This window comes from Periplaneta americana, chromosome 9 (assembly GCF_040183065.1).
Source record: "Periplaneta americana isolate PAMFEO1 chromosome 9, P.americana_PAMFEO1_priV1, whole genome shotgun sequence".
Taxonomy (NCBI): domain Eukaryota; kingdom Metazoa; phylum Arthropoda; class Insecta; order Blattodea; family Blattidae; genus Periplaneta; species Periplaneta americana.
In genome coordinates this window covers 62,098,001-62,121,985 of record NC_091125.1, presented here as the reverse complement: position 1 = coordinate 62,121,985, position 23,985 = coordinate 62,098,001, and the positions used below count along the sequence as shown (strand labels likewise).

Genomic DNA, 23,985 nt, shown 5'->3' with positions numbered 1-23,985 from the left:
TTGGGAAGCTAAACATGATTCTTTCTGTGCATAAGATTAACTGTATTGGCCACAAAACGCATTTCGTTAAGAAAGTCGAGCGATAATTATGTATTTTTATAAATATGGGTTGTATAAACTTTCAGTTTAATGGAAACCAGCGTTCATTATTTTTAATATTATGTAAGCCTATTTTTATCATTCAAACAGATATATAATATTAAAACCAAAACCAAAATAAATTCCTTGTTTCTGTTACTTTTGTCACCTCTGTATTACCCGCCGTTTTCACTAAGTCCTTCTCTAACTACTGTAACTGCATTACAAAACGAACAAGAGTTATCACTCCATTGATTTCACCAGAAACGAACTGAATGCAATGAGGTAGGTAAGACATCTTTCAAAATCAAATTACTTTAAACAGTAATGAAATGTATAGTTTTAATTTCCATAATAATAAATTAATATAACTCTACAATTCGTTTTGAGAAGTGACTTTCTAGATCATAACCTTCGCCAATATTAAAAAAAAATCCGTGGCTCTTATATATATATATATATATATATATATATACGCACACACACACACACTCTCTCTCTCTATCTCTTCTCTTAACCCGTGACAAGGATAATTGAAAATGAAGCTACGAGTATAATAAAAGTCAATATCAGTTAACTCTGGCAACTACGCAAAAATTGATAACAATAATCTGTAAAAACAATAAAAGTAATGCAACCTAATTTGACCATTTAAAATTAGACTACTCAGACTTGATAAGATGATGACATGGCTATAATAGAGCAATGGTGGAATGATAGTGGCATAATGCACTTTAGTTCTCTAAAATAATGAGCCTTACAACAGTTTTGTATACAAATTTCATAGAATAGGGTATCAAATTTCATTCTCTTACGAGAATCACGGGAATCATCGAGATATTTCTTAACTAAAATGTATTATGAATTAAAGATCTTAATGTAATTTCATATTAGTGCCATTAGAAGGTTTAACGAGATTTTATTATTTTAAAGTAAATAGTCTTTTGAGCGTAATACAATGTTCTGCAGATTTATTTTATAGCCCAGAACGGTCTAAAATATTGAAATATGTTTACACCACGATTACCTTAAAATGAATATATAGGCTAATATAATTTATACGTACTTTTAAAAGTTCTACATTTCTGACAATGTTGATTCTGTCAGAAATTTTCGTTCTTCGCGGTTCACTCTTCTTCCACGACGGAACTATAATACTTACAAACATACAAAAACTTTCACGGATTAAGGCTTACCTCTGAAAGTTCTCGATTATGAGTAAGATAAGAAACGGAATGTTTATTTTATGGCAGCAAAGAAAGGAAGGGGCATCGTAAAGTCACCAACCATGCACAATATAATCAAAATGACAATGAGCCACCTACGTGCCGGTATGATACTGATACTATAGGAGGGGGGGGGTCATTACGACCCAGTAATGCAACCTTGGAGATCTTTTGTGCAAACTAACCAGCTAGCTGCATTCGCAACCTGCACCAGCTGACTAAGCTAACAGTCTGTGTGGATCTGGTTTTAGAATTAGCCCTGCTTGTTTCTAGACCACCTCGCCCACACATCGCCAGCCGGCTATTGAGAAATTCTATGGAATGCAGCTCGGACGCAATGACGTCGTTGCGACTGGCCGTCTAGTGCTGCGTTGTCAGACAGAGACTAAACGGAGCGGAGCGCTCCACTAGACTGGTTGCGTGCTCCGGTGTTTCCACAGACATAAGCAAGTTCACGCTCCGATCTAGCTCCACAACCGGTTTTGGAGCTTACAACTCTGACACTACTAGTCTAGTGCGTGCGGGCTCATAGTTGTAATGTAATGCTCGTGTAAATATTACATCCCAGCAGTAGGTTTTATTCAAAACGAGTATTCACTTGTAGGCCCCTTGGCAGTTTCGTATTTTTAATGCACGCCGTGATGGTGGACTTGCAACTGTCTGTTGATGCATTTATAATAATGCATCACAGTATTGAAAGATCCTCTGATTGAGGTCCTGGCTGATATGTAAATTTATTATCAGGCACTACATCTCACTTGACGATATGTGTCAAAGGAAGAACAGTTGTTTGTATGCATCTGAAGTCTGACAGTGTAATATGTAGTTAGTTGGCGATGTGTGCATTGGAGGGGGAAAGGAACTGGCCACCCTACCCCATTATCTCCTGACCTAGTTGCCTCATAAGTGGTGCTCTCTTGGTATCACTTGTGAGGTTCCGACTTGTCTTCGGACAATTGACCAACAACAACTGTTGAAAGAAAGAACGTAAATAATGTGGTGATGGCAAACTCAGCTCTATAACAATCGAAACAAGCACTTCAGGGCAAATTTAATGACCATAAATAAAGCAATAAATAAGCGGGCAATAGAGAAATTCTGTTCGAATGTCAGCAAGTGAACATTAATTAACTTAGGGAGCCATAAAATAGCAAAATAGGGTAAAACTAGCGCTAAGATAGTTCCGGTGATTTTGAAAGTGAAAATGGGTGAATTTGTAGGCCTACTAATGCAGTGGAAATACTTGGATGGAATTGGTGTTGGCGAGATGAGGCTGAGAATTCGCCATAGATTACCTGACATTTGACTTACGGTTGAGGAAAACCTCTGAAAAAACCGAACTAGCTAATCGGTCAAAGCGGGAATCGAACCCACGCTCAAGTGCAGCTCCAGATCAGCAGGAAAACGCGCTGCCGCCTGAACTACGGCGGTCGCTGAGTTCAGTGTCAAACTGTACTGTTTTTGCCATGCTGTCAACGTAATAATTCCACATAAATTCACAGTTGAGCTTACAATGGACAATGTGCAGATTGATCTGGCCGTTCAAATGCGTTACCTCCAATTTCAAACAGTATGAATCACAGATCACACACAGACTTGAAGACTTGAAGAACACGCTGTCAAGTATTCCTTTCAATGTATGATTTACGGCATTTAATATTTTGGACTTACTGATCACTTACAACCAATATTTGAACCACAATTTTTGCATACTTTCATGTGATTATTAGTCCAATATTTTGTGTCTTTCATGTAATACTTTGAACTCATCATCTTCACATTCACATTTACTATGCATTTTATCAAATCTTGTTGTTTTTCCACACTATTTTTGTCTTCATGCTCATAGTATCACATATTATGTTTTTAGACCTGATGATGCCACTAATTGGCGAAAGCGCTTGTCACGTTTTAATTGCATAAATGATCTATTCTAATATAGCTAATTTATTTGTATCAGTCCTTAGATTGAATAAGACACTTATTTGAAGGATTTTTAGTTTTATTTTATTTATATGCTAACTTGTCGGACCAATATGTCTTTTAAATTTTGTTTACAATGTAACAAGTTTGGTGTAATTACAGTGAAATTTTCTATAAATGCTTATATTAACTTTAGGCTTAATTACAATTTTTACAGCATTTTTATAACGTACCTTTCAACGTATTTTGTATAGTATAAGAGTATAAGTGAAGATACAGAAGTAGCGATTGATTCAGCTAAACAGAAAAAGCCAAAATACCCACAGAAAATTTGCAACACGGTTGATTTTTAATTAGAAATATATTAAGAACTACCGTTGTGAAACTACCTTGAAAAACTATAAAGGCCTTACATATTCTTGACGTAGTTGATATTTTATAGGCCAAGCCATTTTAAACCTACAGGAGATACACAGTTTACATTACCACAGAATATTTGTCGTCATCATCATCTTCAGAAATGAACTTCATTACACTTGTCCCTTTCTCGCATGAACTCCAAAGTCCCTCTTGCTTTAGTCTCGTGCCTTCTTCCAGTTATTATCATACATAAGCGAAGAAGAAAGTTACTGTATTTATATCATAGCTCTTGCTCGCAAATGAAAGTCATGAGAACGTTGCAGGGTGCATCTCCATATTCTCCTTCGAAGTTAATCATTCCGCAGTTTTCAGATACCGTTCCGGATGGCTCTTTGCTCCATTTGGTGTAGCCTATTTCACTCAGCGGCTGATCTGAAAGAAATAAGCAGTTTCAAATACAGAGACATTATTATGACGCGAGGCGAGAAAATGGCGGGTTACTGGCGGTCCACTCCCTGCGCGGTCTGCCATACGCGGACTGTTAAGAGGTGCGGTAGTATAGATTCTCAGTCGCCATATGGCATTCGCTGTAGTCACAAGTCGTGTTACAAAAGTCTTGATTCTTCATGTGTTAAAGTGTATAAAGTTAGTGTATAAAGATTAGTGATTATTGTGTATTAGGTAGTGCCTACTAACAAATTCTCATTGCGGTCCGTGTCATTGGGGGAATTCTGGCGTATTTTTGGTACGAGACTAATAAGTAATAATTTGTGGGCTCCACTAAGCCCAGATCTAACACCCTGTAATTTTTATTTATGGGGAACACTAAAAGGTAGGGTTTATAGGAAAAATCCTCATTCTATAGATGAACTAAAAGACTATACGAGAAGAAATCGAGGCTATCAATGATGTGGAACTTCAGAGTGTTGTTCATTCGTTATCAGAAGATGTGTGTGGCGGTAAATCGGGGCCATTTTCAGCAACGACTGTGAGAATGGTAAGTCCAAATTATAAAAAAAAATATTGTTAGTACTGTTATGTATTGTAAAAGTGCTGGAGAAATGGTTACGCGCTCACCAGAAACCACACTAGCAGTGGACCACGAGTCAGTCGCCGTTTTCTCGCCTCATGTCATAATAATGTGTCTGTACTAACAGCAAAGATAATACGATAGTCATGTAGAGTTTCGAATGTTATTAGAGGTGACCAGTTTTAACACAGATTCAATATACCATCTGACGTTATCATGCTTGTAATATAATACTTTTTGACAATATTAAGATACAGAAGTGCTTATCGCGCATGATATGGAGTTCCTCTAAGCACTTAGGCGTTTTGTGCATCTGTGATGAATGAGTTGGCTGCCTATTGTGCTGCTCGATTAAGCCGGCTCTACCATCCGCCACACCACGAATTCTTCTCCAGCTAACAAATCCGTATACTATACACCTGGTCGTCGTCTGCCGTACCTCATTGACCTACATGAGTCGCCATGAGATAACGAATTTGGGTCTTATGCGGATATGTGAGTCGTCTATAAATGTCCAAAAACCATACATCTATCCACATAGCCACAACAGCGGAAGTCAAATAAATTAAGAGACCATAATATTTTCATGTTAATTTACGAAATTACCATCTCATGTTCCAAACTTTGTTACTGATGCTAGACTCTTCGGCGATTAAGTTTACGGGAGTTCATATAACAAGAGACCAGTTACTGACTCAAATCAAATCAAGCTGGACCAGATCACAGCGAAATGGATCGGACCGGAACAGATCCAAACAAACCTGATCCAATCAAACCGAATTATGCTGTCATTTGAACCAAAATCAGGCAGATAGGCTACATGACGAAATTACTGTGACATGCAATCAGAGCGATGCTTCTATTTGTAAGAAAGTAAGATGAAAGAGAAATATTATTATATAGCCTATACACATATCAAGAGAGGGAGAGGGAGAGGGAGAGAGAGAGGGAGAGAGAGAGAGGGAGAGAGAGCGCTTACACAAATATTCATGTTGCGTATGATGATCAAACCTGTGACAGAAACTTGTGCATTTATATATTTGTTTCTACGATAGTATGTAAAGTTGCATTTGATTCTCTGTTATCAGTGCGTAAAGTGAGCCTTTAAAACACTAGTGCGTAAAAACGTAATCACTATACATACTGCTTGCTATTCATTTCACGCACTGCCAAAGAAAATGAAATATTCAATATTCAAACTTCATTCAGTAAAAAATTAATGCATTACCTCGATCTTTCATGACGTTAATATTACAAGTAACACAAATAAGTTACAAATTTGACATTCATATTTATATTTTATCCCGTATTATCCTGAAATTACATCTGTAGTACTCATTGCAACAAGATTTAGCATTCAACTTTTCCTAATTGCTTTATTGATTATATAGCCGGTTTAGACAGTCATGAAATTATCATGAATAAAACAAGCTATAATTCCATGGATGGTACTTATTTCTTAATGGTTTTGAGTTTAGACGACCTTGAAATCGTGATTTTATATCCTCTCCAGCTTGAAATATTTATTTAGTGCAAATTTATGCTATCGTAGAAAAGACATTATATGACACACATTCGTAAAGTTATCTTTTTGGCCCTCGTGTGTTTGTGAAACTCGGCTTCTCCTGGTTTCACAAACTTTACACTCGTGGCAAAAAGATAACGTTTACGAACTTATACCATAAATACTTTGATGGGCGATCATAAGAGTACAAGTCAAAAAACCTTATTTTACAGGAGAGCAAAAAAACTGTTTAACATCGTACATGATTTTGAAGATACTGTTATGTGCATCAGAGAATGCGGCGTTCTACAGCAGGTTTTGACTTGTACTTCTTTTACCAGACATAGATATCGAGCTGATGATGACAAAGCTGTACATATCTCAATTTCGCCAAAAATTGACTTGTACTCTTATGATCGCCCATCAAAGAATTTAATATTATAGGTTATTCTAAAGAAGACAACAATGATGTAATTTCTGAATTCTTGTTCAATATCAAACTTATGAATGCAAAATTAGAGGTTTTGGAATATTTTGTTAAAAAATGTAAAATAAAAAAAGAAAGCGAAAAGAGACCTTCCTTAAATTGACGAAAATGTGCTCACAAAACAAATTTTTTAAACGTAGACATTCGGAAAAATCAATGTAGGAAAACTAAGGAAATGCTGGAATGAGAGACCAGACTATTAGCAAAATGGATAGAGGAAAAAGAACATGGTGACTATTGGATAGGTCTGGTTTGTGTGTTCGAGATTTTCACTAGAGGCTATGGCTACTTACTGAAAATGGTAACAAAATTCCCTTCCTTAAATTTATCATGAATTCCGGCGTAAGACCAGCCATCTCTCCAGTCGCCAAGACTCTTAGGATGACGGATCCACAGTCTCTGAACAGCCTTCGCTTCCTTGTCCGAATTGATTATTAGCAAATGGGCGTTTTCCTGCCTGCAGACATCGTACGCGTCCAGCCAGTTCTTGATGCTGGTGTGCAGTTTATAGTATCCGAATTCTGTTATCAACTCGTAATCTGCACCTGGTCTGCGTATTGGTGGTGAGAAAGGTGGTGCTGAAACAAATCAAATATCGGGACAAATTCAGTTGTCGTCCTTGGTAGTTTAGTGGTTAACATACTTGCCATTGCATCGAGGTTCGCCGATTCAAATATGGCCGAGGACGATGAACGCAGAGAACGAAGTTCTTACGCCAAAAGTGAATTAACTTTTAAATAACCGTTTTAATTAATTTGTATCGAATATTATAAGTAAATATTTTGAAGCCCTAATATTTAATCTGAAGAAGTTTCAAACTTAAACATACGTACTACTTTTACCTCAGTATTTAATGTATATAGTGACAAAAAAAAGCGGACCGATCCTTGTAGCTGATTTCAGAGCCTTGTTCACTCCAGAGCACGATAGACTGGTAACTAAGACTTTCGTGGTTCGAATCCTGCCTGGGAAGGAAACTTTTATTTGTTCCTTATTCAAATTTATTCCCAATACTTTTCGATTGCAGCGATATTTTACTACTTAATTAACTTATTATTCCCTGAACATGAATTTTACCATCAATCGAAAAGTATTGGGAATAAATATGAATAAGGAACAAAAAAAAAAAAAAAAAAAAAAGTTTCCTTCTCAGGCAGGATTCGAACCATGAAAATCTTAGTTACCAGTCTATCGTGCTCTGGAGTGAACAAGGCTCTGAAATCAGCTACAAGGGTCGGTCCGGTTTTTTTGCCACTACTGTACAACTCTTTGTTCACCAGTGACTTGTACCTGCATGCCTTACGTAGAACTTTACACTCTTTGTCTTTACTCTTTCGAATTCTGCACACTTCAACACCAAATTACCTTTCGTCTCGTTTCTCTTATCTATACTCTAACCACGACGTAAATACCAGATCACTTATCTGTGGCACGCTAAGTATACCTCTTCATAGAACATCTTGTTATTCATCATCTTTTACAATATCCACCTCGCGTCAATGGAATTCCTTGTCACAAAGTATTAGGGGCTGCAAGACAATAAACACCTTTAAGAACAGCTTAAAAGATAACCTTATTAGCATTTCACTCCAATCATACTGATTTAAACTATCACTGACTACATTGTTACTTTTTTCTTTAGACATCATCCTGATTGTGCTGTATTTTAATTGTCTCGTAATAATCTCTTTCTATTATCTAATATTATTTGAAATATATTAACATTCTATGTATTTTAGTTTAATTCTGCTACACAGTTTATTTCAGTGTTTAATTAATAGTTCATAGTATTTTGTTGTTTAATTTGTAAATAACTTTTGTATACATGTAACTCTTATCTAAATCAAATTGTTGGATTCTTTGTAAGTTCATGCATATGTATATACACTTTTTGCTGGTTGAGTGGAAGAGAAGGCCTTACGGCCTTAACTCTGCCAGCTAAAATAAATCATTATTATTATTATTATTATTATTATTATTATTATTATTATTATTATTATTATTATTATTACGTGCTCTGAACAGCGGATACGGGCTGTGCTGTGAGGCATGCTTGCGCTGTCGTTGACATCACTTCTTTACACTATGTACACTAAAATATGCTTTTTAAACTATTAAATTACCATAAAGAATCCCGGATTGGACCACGTGGACCAAACAGATGCCAGAAGAAGAACCTACAACCTATACTTAGGAACGAGAAACCAGGTCTCCACATGTACGCGGCGCCCCCTCCCCCCTTCATCCGGACATCGGGCACGGTATCAAGGTCACGCTTTCGGACCTTATGAGGGCCAGTATTTAATATGAATACTCCCCTTCATACAGACCTCAACCGGATTGCACCACGTAGGACCAATCAGATTCCAGAAGGAGAACTTACGACCTATCACAGCAAGTACTCCCCCCATCGAGACTACTATATATATAAGAACTGGCAGACTATTTCCTTATCCAACAACTGCTCTGAAGATGGCCACAACACAGCGGTCGAAACGTCAGCCAATAACACCAAGACAACGCGGTAGAAGCCCTGAAGCTTATCCACACACCATGTAGGGGAGACTGTTGTACCTTTAGCATAGTGTACCTTTGAACATTTTTTGTTTTTTAATTTTTGCTGCTACCTAGAGGACTCAAAATGAAGTAAATTGTAGAGAAAGCCGCTAAGTAGCTCTGGTCATAGTTTCAGTTTGATTTATTGTAAAGTGTGAGTTCCGTGGAAAAAAGAAGTTTTTTTAGTACCAAAAGTAAACATTTCGTTCATTTATGTATGTTTTCTAACACAAAACCAGATTGCATTTGTTAATATCTTTCAAGTACGGTGTGTTCCCTATCATCTGGTGAGTAATAACATATTTTAATTTCCATGATTTATTTGACTCTCTTAGATTTCGGAGCCATATTTGTTTAAAAGTGCACCCTCTTGTACCTTTGAACACAAAACATCTTTTACCATGGAACATGTTCCAAATTACACGATACTATCGGTTTTTGTTTTTCTTTTATTTTAAGATCATGTCACGAAGTAAGTCTGGAATTAAAGAGGTCCCCAATTGATTGGGATGCCTTGAAGAAAGCTGTTGAAGCAGTTATTGCTTCTCCAGGAAATAAAATCTAAATCAGAGAAGCCTGCTCTGGTTTATGATTGAAAATACATTTTAAATATGACTGTCAATTTTTACAGCTATATTCCCTCCTATATTCCATGTGTTCCAACTTACAAGAGTGTATGTTCCAAGGTACATGATCCTGTTCTACCTTTGAACACATTACATATCCCTTCATTTTATTTTTTCCATACTTAATAGATCTGTAAAACAGGAAAATACATACAGAAAGTTGTAAAGGAATCTTCAATAATTATTTCAAGCATTTTTTCATTTAAAAAATTTCATTTTCCAAAATTAAAAAAAATAAAATGTGAAAAGTGTTCAAAGGTACAACAGTATCCCAGCCGCGGAAGCCTACGCGAACACTTAGTATTTAATAATGTTTGACCAATGTTATTTTTTTATTATTGAGTTATTTTACGACGCTGTATCAACATCTCAGGTTATTTAGCGTCTGAATAAAATGAAAGTGATAATGCCGGTGAAATGAGTCCGAGGTCCAGCATCGAAGTTACCCAGTATTTGCTCGTATTGGGTTGAGGGGAAACCCCGGAGTAAACCTCAACCAGGTAACTTGTCCCGACCGGCCCACCTGGTTTCGTGGTCAGACGTGCTAACCGTTTCTCCAGAAGTGTGGACTTGACCAATGCAAGCTTTCATTCTTTATGATAGGAAAACTCTGCATACACAGATATATGCAGTTGGCATTGGAAAAAGAATGTCTGTGAATAGAATTTTGCAGTATTACATCAATATGATTAATCCGTATACCAGGGAGAAAGAGTGCATAAATTACAGCTCAGGTACTAAAGCTTGTTACCGATTTCTTCTTCAGTGAGTGCGCTATGTGCTTACTTGTTTGTATCCGTTCATCAATCTCAATGAAATGCGATACTTACAAATCTATTAGATGAATACGCATTGTGGTGTTACGTACCGATAGTTGTGGCAACGATTTGCACAATTTCATCGCCTTGGCATTTGGTAACATTCTGCTCTATGTCCACATCCACGGCTGCAGTTTCCTGATTATCTGGATCCCCATGACTGGTTTTGTATTCTACTTGTGCCTGAAACACAACGAAATATGTTATGAGGTCTGTCAGGGCTTTATTCATCACTCTCCTTTCGTATCAGTTGGCGAATTCAAGGTGTTTTTGTGCAATTCTCATCACAAAACTAGCAATTGATTCGAGGTACCCTAAAGTAGGAATATTTTCTGCACTCACTGTCATTCTACAATATTATGGAATCGTAGTGTAGTATAAATATTTCTTTACAAATAATTAGACTACAAACGTTTGTTTCACATATTTTTTACCTTTAGTAGAGACAAAATATCAAGTGTACGTTGTATCACCAATGTGAAAAGTGTATTTCTAAAGCTTGCAAGTATTTCGTTTTTAAGTTCAAAAAGAACCTCTATAGGCTTATAATTATATTTTTACAAAACTGTTTCATAAGACAGGAAAATAAGTGCGTGATGTGTAACTAAACTTGGATATGATTCCAGATTTGGCAAAATGGTCTGCATCTGTACCATCGCTTATCACCTTCTTGATATATATTTTTTTCTCTTCAAGTGTTTTGACTTTGAAATCTGTTGCAACTGCAGTACTTCATGCCACCTCTTTTTCAGTCGTTCCACCTTTCCTTCTTTTACAACATCTAATTTAAATGATGAAGATCATGTTTCTGTTGTCACTTTATATCGTTGTTTGTACTGCACGCATTAATATAGTTGACTGGTAAATACTGTGAAAGTATGTTCAACTGAAACATAGCCTACATACAGAATAAGCTAGCAAAATATATAGATAAGTTTCTCGTAATATGCGAACGCACTGTTTCGAAATGACTCTCAGCTAAAAGGCCACATTGACAAGAACAACGTATTACGTCATGGTTTACCTTGTGAAAGTCTTATCAGTCTCATACTTCCTATGAATATTACAGAAATGAAACCTCCTGCCGTGCCAGCTGCTTTGTACAGTTCTGACTTTAAAGTTCGCAACATGTTTTAATCGGCGATTTTTAACCTAGAGTGAACGTTATCATCATCATGGTACGGTCTTAAAAAACCATTAATTTTATATGAACGTAAATTAATGCGTTTTCCAAGACAGGACTCAGCCATCAAAAACAGAAGAAATGAGAAATAAGTCCAATGAATTTTGTATATTAAGGAGTTAGGTACAGCTTACATCAGTAAAATTTTGGAAATATTCAACATTTTTTTTCCTTCATTACTGTATCTTATACAATAATGAAAATTGGTATGTGTAAAATACTGCCCTTCTGCTATATGAAAAAAAATACTTTTACGATTTAAAAAAATTATTTATATATATTTTTTTCAAAATTCAAAATATTGGCAGTTCACTATGTAGTGATGAAGCTTTTCCCTCATAACTCATAAACTTGTTAGCTTGTTCATGTTCTCTCTCTTTTATTTTATTGCTGATACTTATGTTTACATATCATACTCTTTCAACTACATTCCTTAATAAATCATTTTTTTGTATTTTGTGTTAGAAGAAAATACTGATATTTGACCACTTTTTAAAAATGAATTTATTTTTTATCAGACAGTGTATCGAATATAGAGAAGTGATCTTGCATCATATTGTAGAAATGACATGCATAAATACACACAAAAAATTTCATCAAAGAACGTTGGATAGTTTTTGAGTTACGTGGGAAACGCATCATCACTGCACACTGAACTAAATTTGGGGGGGGGGGGGAAAATGTAAATAATTTTTTTAATCGTAAATTTTTTTTTCATATGGCAGAAGGACAGTGTTTTAAACATAGACCTATTATTTTTCATTATTGTACAAGATACAGTAGTGGAGGGAAAATAATGTTGAATATTTCCAAAGTTTTATTGTTGTAAGCTGTACCTAACTCCTTAAGTATACCTCATGTTATATTATTAACCTAAATTAATGGTTAATGAATAATATTCCATATCAGTGCTTCCCTTGAGGCCTTGGCACGCCGAACGTCAGCGAACACGAATGAGTGACTATATGTTATTTGAATAGTTAAAATAGTACATTTGGGTACTTGAAAAATTGCCCCTTCGTGAATTTTTAATTAATCCTCGCTCTAGTTTTAGACATAAGAAATAAAAAAAATCTTTCAGCCTACAATGTAGGTCTACAGAGACGTTCTGAACCAAGGCCAAATAGTTACATGAATAGGCTTATATCTACAGATGTTAGATTTATGTGTGCATCCGTTTTCAGGAGTCTAACAGAAAGAAGATTTAAGTACAGTCTTAGAAAAACATTTTCTCGCACATATACTTTACAAGTCTCAAATAGGAAGCAGTGCGCATGATTAGAGGACGAGCGACGTGGTTCACAATAGAACGACTAGTTGAGGTAATAAAATTGGTTTTGTTTCGTTGTACGTCTGATCATGCGCATTGCTTTCTTTCTGAGATTTGTAAAATATCTTGCTCGAATTAAGGGGTTAGGTACAGCTTAAAGCAGTAAAATTTTTTGAAATATTCAACATATATTTCCTTCATTATTGTATCTTGTACGATAGTGAAAATTGGTATGTGTAAAACACTGTCCTTCTGCTATATGGAAAACATATCTTACGATTAAAAAAAAAGTTATTTATTACTTTTTTTTTTTTTTTTTTCAAAATTCATAACGGTGGTAGTTCACTGTGCAGTGATGAAGCGTTCCCTTCATAACTTATAAACTTGTTAACTTTTTCGTGTTATCTCTCTTTCATTATATTGCTGAATCTCATGTTTACAATATCATGCTCTTTCAACCACATTCCTTAATAAATAATATATTTTTTTATTTTGTGTTAGAAGAAAATACTGATATTTGACCATTTTTAAATGAATTTGTTTTTTATCAGACAATCTATCAAAGGTAGAGAAGTGATCTTGCTTCATATTATAGACATGGCATGCATAAATACACACAAAAAATTTCATCACAGAATGTTGTATAGTCTTTGAGTTAAGTGGGAAACGCTTCATTACTGCACAGTGAACTGAATGTTGAAAAAAATGTATTTCATTTTTTTTAATCGTAAAGATATTTTTTTCATATAGCAGAAGGACAATGTTTTACACATATTAATTTTTATATTAATTTTTCCATTTTGAATCTTGCGTACCCATGAGCCAAGAACACTACAATGAAGAAGTGAACACAATCAAATACATAGCACAAGTAAACGGTTACAATCCAAACATAATAGACAACATCATAAGAAAGACAAAACAAAAACTTAACAAACACAAAAACACGCAAAACACAACACAAACACAAGAAATACATCACACTAACATATGAAAACAAAAGCACACATAAGATCGCATCTTCATTCAGAAAGCAGAAATACAACATAGCATACAGAACAGAAAACACACTACAAAGATCTCAACACACAAAGAACACAAACAAATAAATACGACCACACAGGTTTATACAAACTCACATGTAATAGTTGCGACAAGTTCTACATAGGACAGACAGGCAGATCATTCGAAACACGCTACAAAGAACACATTAAAGCAATAACCAGAGGACACAATATATCTACATACGCCGATCACATAACCAATGCTAACCATACATACAATAACATAAATGCGGACATGAAAATCCTACACATACAACCCAAGAACCAAAAACTCAACACATTAGAACAATACGAAATATACAAACACACTAAAACATACCCCGATCAAATTCTCAACACATAGATCAATTTCAGTACACACACACTATTTGACTCACTTTCCAACACCTTTCAACAATCAAATGCACCCACATAACATGCAGAGAAGTTTGAGATGACGCCGAGATCTGGTAGGCTCTGAGGATGGTGTGTTGAAGCACCGAAACAGCTGTAAGCCGCACAAACTTACATAATTAACACGAGTAAGTCCGCTAGTTAATCAATTACTTACAATAATTTTTATTATTGTACAAGATACAGTACTGGAGGAAAACATGTTGAATATTTCCAAAATGTTACTGCTGTAAGCTGTACCTAACCCCTTAAAATGCAAGAAATTCTTACCTGAGAAGTCCAGTGTCCTGTTCGATTGCGACGACCAGTAAGTGACAGCTTCAAGCTCAATGACTTCGGAGAATTGCACTTCAACTCCGATGCTGTAAGTCTCCCGTCCCAGAGGGCTTGCACACCGAATAGCAGCACACACAGGGCAGCTAAGCGGCTCATTCCTTACATCTGTAATTATAAATAATTGCTATTTGTACGCAACCCATCGTAAAGTGCTAAGAGATCGTTCAAAAGAATACATAATAGCAGGGAGAGCAAGACAGATTTCATTGGCTTGAACCATAGCGGCACAGCTGAAAAGAAATCCTTGCAGTGTTTGAGAGCTTCAGTAAACATTTTGTCACAAACTCTGGTAAATCACAACTTGTACCAGCACTCTGCATCTGCATTTACATTTTCACTCTCTAAAATTGTTAAAATGGATATGAAGGAGCTGGAATATGATGTTAGGGACTGGATTAATCTTACTCAGGATAGGGACCGGTGGCGGGCTTATGTGAGGGCGGCAATGAACCTCCGGGTTCTCTAAAAGCCAGTTGTAAGTAAGTAAGAAATTGTTCCACCTCTTTAATATGTTTAGAGAAACTGGATCGAGCAATATTCTTCATGTTGGTTGGATGTAACTCCAATAAATTGTAAGCTACACTATTTTGGTCAAGGAAACGTTGTTTCAATGATGAAATGTTCGATTCTAAATAGAGTACCTTTGCAGCGACTCGATAGACCTCTTCAGGGGTAGCTGAGGGATACTTTGCAGAGAGTAGAAGGACTATAGAAATGTAATGGTTATTTCAATTCCTGGTTTTGTAGGTGCAGCCATAACTTATTTCAATATATCTTTGAAAAAATGTGTTGCATTTTCATGATTTCTGAAAGTTTACTTATGTGAACTTCAACTTTCTGCAAGTCCATTAAGGATTAATTTATTCCCAATACTTTTGGATTGCAGCGATATTTTACTACTTAATTAACTTATTATTCCCAGAACATGAATTTTACCAACAATCGAATAAATTTGAATAAGGAACAAAAAAAAGTTTCCTTCCCAGGCAGGATTCGAACCATGAAAGTCTTAGTTACCAGTCTATCGTGCTCTGAAATGAACAGAGGCTCTGAAATGAGCTACAAGGGTCGGTCCGGTTTTTTTTTGCCACTACTGCACATCTATTTTATCAGGCAGTACATCTCACTTGACGATAGTATGTGCCAGAGGAAGAACAATTGTTTGTATGCATCTGATGTCTGACTATTGTAATATGTAGCTAATCGGCGATGTATGCAATGGAGGGGGAAAGGAAGTGGTCACCTATCCCATTATCTCCTGGCCTAGTTGCCTCATAAATCGTTCTTTCTTGGTATCACTTGTGAGGTTCAGACCTGTCTTTGGACAGTTGACTAAACAACAACAACAATTGTGCATGATGAGCTGCTGCCAGGAAGTCAAAAGGAGGATAGCAATGACGAAGGAAGCTTTTAATAGAGAAAGGAAAATCTTCTGCTGATTTTTGGAAAAAGAGCTAAGGAAGAGACTAATGATGTGCTTTGTTTGGAGTGTAGCATTGCATGGAGCAGAAGCATGGGTATTACGACGAAGTGAAGAAAAGCGAATAGAAGAATTTGAAATATGGATATGGAGAAGAATGGAACGTGTTAAGTGGACAGACAGAATAAGAAATGAAGCTGTGTTGGAAAGAGTGGATGAAGAAAGAATGAAACTGATCAGGAAGAGGAAAAGGAATTGGCTGGGTCACTGACAGAATAAACTGCCTACTGAGGAATACACTGGAAGGAATGGTGAACGGGATAAGATCGGGATGGATCATATGTAGAGACTAAGAAGAAGGCAGAAAATAGTAAAGATTGGAGAATGCTGAGTTTGCAGTGAAAGACCTGCCCTTGGGCAGAACACTGAATGAATCCTGGTTGATAGTTTGATATTGTATTCTATTATTGAAATACTGTATAATAAATTTACATTACAAACAAAGGAGACGTGTGTGTATTATGTGAAATATACGAAGTCTGACGATGAGATCTTTTTTTTTTATCATTGATAGCCTCGAACACGGTTCATTTTTTGTCTTCACCAGCGTGGAATAGCTGCAGTCCGTAACTCAAGTCTCTTCTTGGTGGCGTTTTGGCCTCTGCCAGAAAATAAATACTGGTTTTTATTGGTTATTACCTTTGGTGCTATTCAATATGGGTATATAGCGTTTATCTATCGGGATGAGCACAACCTTTTCGGTAAATTATCTCGTTTTATCTGGTGCGTAGATCATTATTTTGTCATTCATTTACGGTAATCTAGCTTGTAACTTACCGTGAACAAATCAGTATGTGCATAGTGTTTGCCTGTTTATAATAATATTATGTGTTTTTGATTACAATCTTTAATTCATGCTCTAGGCGGAATTCGAACTCACGAATCTGATTTCTAAGGAAATTTAAAGCTGAACTTCTACCCTTTGTGTAGACTGCATGTAACGTCTATAATTTTTACTGTTTTTAATTAATTCTGTGTACTAATTCTGGGTGGTAGTTTGAAGTAAGATGTAGTCCATTACAGGAAAATAATAGCATTGCATGACGCCAAAATGAAGACGTGTGCGCAATATATTAAATTTACGATTCTGAAGGGAAGTACATTAACAACTGGAATACTTTTTTTGTCTTCACCGTGTAGAATAGCTGCTGTCCACGAGTATCTTCTTGATCGCGTCTAACCCCTCTCCTAGGAAAGAAATACTGGCTTTTTATTGGTTATTACCTTACGAGCTGTTCAGTATACGAAAATGGCGTTGATCTGTCAGAGTGAGAGCAAACTTTTTGATAATAATCTCATTTTATCTAGTGCGTAGAAAAATATATTGTAATTCATTTGCTATAATCGAACTGTTAGCTTATCAATAAGAAACGTGTATTTATAAAAGAGTGTATAGTGCTCGCCTAGTAACGTGTGTTTTAAATTATAAACTCAAAACTCAACATGTGCTGTATTGGATTGAACCTGACACGACGGAAAGCCATTGGAAGGTAATTCATTTATATTTATTTTATTTCAGATATGTTTTGAGGGATATTAATCTCATACTAGTTTACATATTAAACCGTTCTTTTACTATATTAGTGTACAGCCTATAATAAATTGTTGAAACATTATTTTCTTAAAATCTATGTTAGGACTTATGCTACTATGCAACATGCTGTTTAAGATCAGGATAAATAACGTTACTTCATTAGCTATTAATGTAAGGTTATATTTGTTAGTTTTTACAGAATATTAATTTTCATTTCCTTACGAAGTAGGGTAAAGCTCTCCGAACCCGCAACTAATTATGGCTGCTACGAAATCTGCTTCTACCATTCACGCTTTGACAATTCAGCCTATTTTCCGTTACATTCATATGAGCCGTTCAGAGCAGAAGTGGTGTAAGTCAAAATTGGGTAATGAGGTGTAAAACACAGCACAAAGTAGCAATTAATATGTCCTTCGTGCTATCCACTGACTACTAATAGTTTAAATGCATTGAATATTAATTGCTATTTTGCGCTATATTTTACAGAATGTTTTCTTTAACCGTCATTACCCATTTTTGATTTACACCTCTTCTGCTGTCAACGGCTCATATGTAGGCCTACTTAGATTTATCCATAACTTCTCACTGCCAAATTACTCCTATCTCCATAATGTTGACTACTGTGACTATTAATTCAGGACATAATAAGGTGAAACTAGCGCTAAGGTAGTTCCGGTGATTTTGAAGTGAAAATGGTTGTAAGGAATTTTTTGTGGAGATGGGTTTGAAAAGTTACGAATTTTATAGGGAAATATTTGAAAACAGGAAAATTGTTCGGAAATATAGTAAATTACATGTGAAATGAGAGGTGCGTGGTAATGTAAATGCAAACGTTGTGGTTTCTGGTGAAGGAAAGGAACGTACGGATATAGAAAAATTGATACGATGTAATATGAAGAACGCAAAACATATTAATTCAATAACCATTGGAAAGTAGTGAAGCAAAACAAATAATAATGAAGTAAACACACTTTCCATAATGTAACTTCGTTTGTACGTCTGTCATTACGCTAGGCAGTACTGACATCACTAATTAAAAATTACCAGACTTTGAAAATCCTGCACAGATTCGTATATGCAAGGCATAACAAAATCCTAACCTAACCTAATCTAACTTAACCTAACCTAACCTAACCTAACACAACACATATTCGTATATGCAAGGCATAGCGTGAGTGTACATAAGCATGAAATGTTATGTTGGTATGACTGGTACGATAGTTGAAGGTGGATACGCGGAGTAGGACAGGAACTACATCAGCTTTCGTTTAACCGAAATATTTTCCCGATGTGATAAAATTGTTAGCGTTTGTGACTACGGTTCAAGTTAAGCAAAGTTGTTACCATCAGTAAAGTGAATAACAGGATCGATTCTTTAGAATTCACTATATTATTTAATGAGAAATAAATATGGACAAAATATTTTAAGTTGCAACAACTATATTTTAGAACTTCGCATGAAAATACAGACTTTCAGAGATCCAGAAACAAGGTTATACTTTTTTAAATGCTGTCAATTTGTGATTTCTTGCACGTATATGCAATTTCTATTAAACTAATGGAATGATTTTAGTCACATTCAGTAGCCATGAATCAATTCATCAGAAGTATGCATATAGAATATAATAATAAACAACAGAAATTTAATTTGAAGGGATTTTTCATAGTATTTTCACAACATTATAATTAGTTTGAAATTAATGATAATGATATCATATGTGATTTCCTCTATTATATTTTCTTAAATGGAAAATAGTGGAAAATGTAAAGTTATACAGCATATTCACGAAAATATTGGATACGAAACTGCACGGAATTTGACTCTAATGATAAATTTCTCTGGAAGAAAATGTGTCATATTAGAGCTCGTAGAAATCTAAGCTAGTATTTAGTTGGTAGTTAGGTACTCTTCGTTCGCTGATGTTTTAGCTATTGGAAAGGGGTAGTATCAAACCAGACTGAAGCCAGTGAAGCTTATCGGCACATGACAATTACAAGAATAGAAACGCTGTTGCAACACATTACTCGAAGAAAAGACCAGTGTTTTTACTCACGAACTGAGCTATGCATTAGGACGTATTCTTTATGCTGTGTATCTTATACTGTCTACAGCACATTAGCGTAAAATATAGAGGATGAAGGTAAATTGAAAAATAATCATAATATGGATATTTAAACACATTTTTAAAACGGTGGCCGTTCATTTCGATACAGGCTTCCGTTCTTTTGTGCATACTATCGCTCTATAGACTATTGTACCTAATTCCAATTACCAGTTTCGTCCTTCGTACTAGTAACTCATGTTGAAATAATTCTGTACCTACTCTATAAAAGAGTACCTTACGTACTGTAAATTCAATCTTCACTTCTGCCCGATCCGAAAAGATAAAATTGCTCAGAGATACTACCTACTGTCCTTCCAAGTGGTTTTGTCGCAGGATCGTAGAAAGGGGAAAATGACGTGACAATTAATTACTTAAATATGCTCTTTTATTTAAGTCATTTTAAATAGTTGTATAATATTACGTAGACGTCCAATTCCTAACAGAAATTAATGGAATATGTATTACATGTCTTCTCCGTATTAAATTTTACTGTACCTGGTTATGTTTCGGGCTGTTATTGGCCTTAATGTTTTCAGAAAAGAGCTTAGACACCCCAGCACTAGCCTTTACAGGAGGCGAGCAGAAGCGGGTGGGGGAAACCGGGATGCGACGTAGGCAAACGGAGGAAAGAACTTGTGCGAAAATATGATTCAATATTGAAAGGTCTTTCGTCACTAGAAAACGCGAACGTATGGTATTTCTAGAACGTACTATACTCACTAACTCAGTACTGTTTACTTTGACTGCATACTCTGCCTTGGTTTTGTATGGAATACGGTTGGAAGTTTATTAGCAGAGGGGGGGGTGGAAGTGAAGTACACTTAGCGGCAAAAGGAATGGGCCGACCGACAATTTCCAGAAACATAACATTGCGCATGCGCGTCTCGTCAAAGCTGTAGTTCACTAGGTAACACATAATAAACCATTTAAATTTGCTGTATTTTGTTTAAGAGTCTAAAATATGTAATAAAATCGAATGGCGGTTTGATTCTAGATACACCAGGGCCCTTGAATAGTGAAATAATAATAAAATTGATAAATACGAAATCCACCGGAGGGAATATGAACAGGAAAACCACGCATTATGCCGAACTGATAGTAACAGTCACAGTAGCGTAAGACGTTACGGCATTGGTGTATTGAACAAGTTGGTAGTAGTAATGCAAGGTTCGAATCTCCCCCAATCTTATTTTTTTAATTACAAATTTGCCATCATATGTGTCCCGCAAAGCTATAATTATGTGGCGATATCTCTTAGAATATTCCCAAACTCTAATAAATAATAAACCTCCCTCTCTCTCTTTCAAGCAATACTGCTATCTGTTAATACAACGGAAAACGATATCCAGAAGAAACACTTTTCTTCCACCAGGATAATCATTCGATAGACTACACACCGCCAACCGGATTCAAAGATGGTTTACGAGGAGGCGTGATGTCGACCCAGTCGACTGGCCTCCAAATTCACCAGATATGAATCCGATTCAAAATTTTTGGGCTGCAGTCAGAAGGATCCTACGTTCTACTTGGGCAGAACAACCGCCCGTTCGGACACCTGAGGAATTGTGGGATAGACTTCTAGATGCGTGGGAGGAGATGGCCAAGAATTTTGACCTGTTCCATAATCTTGTGGACTCCATGCCGCGCAGAATGAGGGCAGTTGTTGACGCAGGTGTTTTGTGGACGAGATACTAGTCCCCACCACAGGCCTTGTTTTGTTAATATATTAAAAAAACTGTTTGTTTTTGTTAATTTAATTACTTATTTGTGTTTGATATGCGTCCGGTTTTTTAGGATGTGAAACAAGTATTTTTGTTTATACAGGCCAGGTCTCACCTATTAATAGCCCACAGGTGATGGGGAATAATATTTTTACAAGGCAGGCATAACGAAATTTGTTAACAAATGCCATTTCACGTTTAAACTAATAAATGAAGTAAACATTGAATTAAAAAATAATAATTTTACCGTACCGGGAGACGAACTCACAACCTCTGGTACGGATGTCAGACTTCTTACCACTGAGCTACACATTGCTCGCAAGGTTTACTACTATAGACGGACGATTTTCAATGAAGAGACACCACAGCAATGCCTTGCAGTGGGTTACGTTTACACGAGTGAACCGCGCGATAGAACTTAGCATTTCTATCGACCAAGAGTCTGCCCATTCTTTTTGCCGCTAAGTGTACATTAAAAAACACAGGTACAATAAAAATTGAAGTAAAAATAAAATGTTGTCCCTGTAGAATCCTCTCCTGTAGTGGTCTGGGGTTATGAAAACCCCACACAATGTCACAAACATGCAAAATCTAACATAATCGTGTCACACACTTTACTTACACGTTGCAACAGAAAGTTTGTTGTATGAAACACTCGAACAACGGACTAGAATGAAAAGCGATACATTCACTTGGCAGTCGTCTGGGTCACAGTTAAAGTTTTTGTCAAGACTTAGAGTAGTGAAGAGAGACTAGGACTGTGTCATCTGCTTTGAAATAACTGTGAGGCAAGTTTTAAGAAAAAAAAATAGTTCAATGTCTATACACGCAGATGGTAAGTTATAATAAGTTAATAACACATGACAACTGGCAGAAAGTGTGCTCTTGCCATAAATATTATTTTCTGACAATTGAAACTCATGGTATATGATGCATAATGTAGGTAGGCTGTATCGGGTGACATCCCTCCCGTGGTGCGTGGCATAACAATTAGCCTGTAATGCAGCGGTCCGTGTTCGAGTCCAGTCACTCTTGAGGTTTCATTGAAAAATCCATAGTGACTTGTGGCAGGCAAGGTCGCAATTGAGTTTTTCCTCGGGATTCTGCCGTTTCTTCCATCACTGGTTGGTGATATATAGAGTAGGCTGGTTTATGATCATGTGGAATTGGCTTTATGAAGCTTGTATGCACAGCGAACTTTAGCACAATCAGCTAGTCAATAAAGGTTAGCATAATAGTGCGCTATAATGGTCACTTTTCCACTTTAGGGTAATAATAATGGGTGTACACTCGTGTGCATTGATGGTCGGACGGTATAAACAAATGCTACCTACCACACCTCCTCTCCAATGTACGAGTGGCAGTTGCGAGCAAGACGTTCTGTTTGAATTCAATTCAGTGCAGTGGCGGACTTTATTACATTACGCTATATTGTTATATATTACGTTTCTGCTTCAAGAGTCACTTAGTATTGAATTGAAATAAGCTTCTTATTCTGTAGTCTTATATTTCTTGTTGCTCATTCTTTATCCGTAAACATTTAGCCAGTCGGTGTTGAATTTCACCACTGACTTACTTCCTTCCCACACTGAACACAAAGCCCGCTTCCAGACATGTTACTGGTTGCTCTTGTGCTTGGAAAGAAAGAGAATTTGTTATATTAATGAAATAATAATCTTATGACTCAAAGCTGACAAAAAGAGGATTCAACTTTAAATGCCTGGGTCGTTCTTCTACAAACTGAAATACGGTATTGTTACAATAAAGTTCCCAAAGCAATAATCGGGATCTTCTACCAACCTAGATATTCATTTCGTGTTTTCTGCTGGAATTATAATTATGATTATGACCGGGCCCATTTCTACTGGCCAGTTACGCCTTCTAAAGAAGTACAAAAAGATGCAATGATTTTTTAAAATTTATTTAGTTGAACCCTTTTTTGAGTAGTCGCTTCAATTCTGTTATATTATTGATCATTTAATCTCTCCTGTTCTCGGTCTTTTTTTTTTCTTTTGTACTAAAGAGGGACCCGAAGGCTTACACTGCAGCTGAGGCTTATTATGCTTATCACTCCTATTTTGTGAAAAATTGGATAGCCGAACGGTCACGCTCTTGTACAAGTACAGCACGCTGCACCGTTAACTGAACCCGAGCTATGATACGGATGATAAAATATGAATAATTAATGATGGCGAAATGAGTCCGAGATCCAACGCCGAAAGTTACCCAGCAATTCTGCTTCAATTGGTTGAGGGAAACCCCAGGAAAAGCCCCAACCAGGTGAACCAGGA

The 23,985-nt window shown here is 36.2% G+C and overlaps 1 protein-coding gene across 1 annotated transcript; it reads right to left on the bottom strand.

Moving 5' to 3' along the window:
- Positions 1–3,285: 3,285 nt before the first annotated feature.
- On the bottom strand, positions 3,286–22,447 carry LOC138705999 (hemolymph lipopolysaccharide-binding protein-like). Its single transcript, XM_069834864.1, has 5 exons — positions 22,317–22,447; positions 14,789–14,959; positions 10,659–10,791; positions 6,902–7,186; positions 3,286–4,019 (listed from the first exon to the last, which is right to left on the bottom strand). Exons 2-5 carry the CDS (start codon positions 14,948–14,950, stop codon positions 3,868–3,870), a joined length of 732 nt encoding a protein of 243 aa, XP_069690965.1. The 5' UTR covers positions 14,951–14,959; positions 22,317–22,447; the 3' UTR covers positions 3,286–3,867.
- Positions 22,448–23,985: the final 1,538 nt, after the last annotated feature.

Excerpts from the sequence above, each read along its gene's own strand:
- LOC138705999 (XM_069834864.1), bottom strand. The coding sequence starts at position 14,950 with ATGAGCCGCTTAGCTGCCCTGTGTGTGCTGCTATTCGGTGTGCAAGCC. Across the intron at positions 7,187-10,658 it reads AATCGTTGCCACAACTATCG|CACCACCTTTCTCACCACCA; the intron begins GTACGTAACACC and ends GATTTGTTTCAG. Across the intron at positions 4,020-6,901 it reads GAATTTTGTTACCATTTTCA|ATCAGCCGCTGAGTGAAATA; the intron begins GTAAGTAGCCAT and ends TATTTCTTTCAG.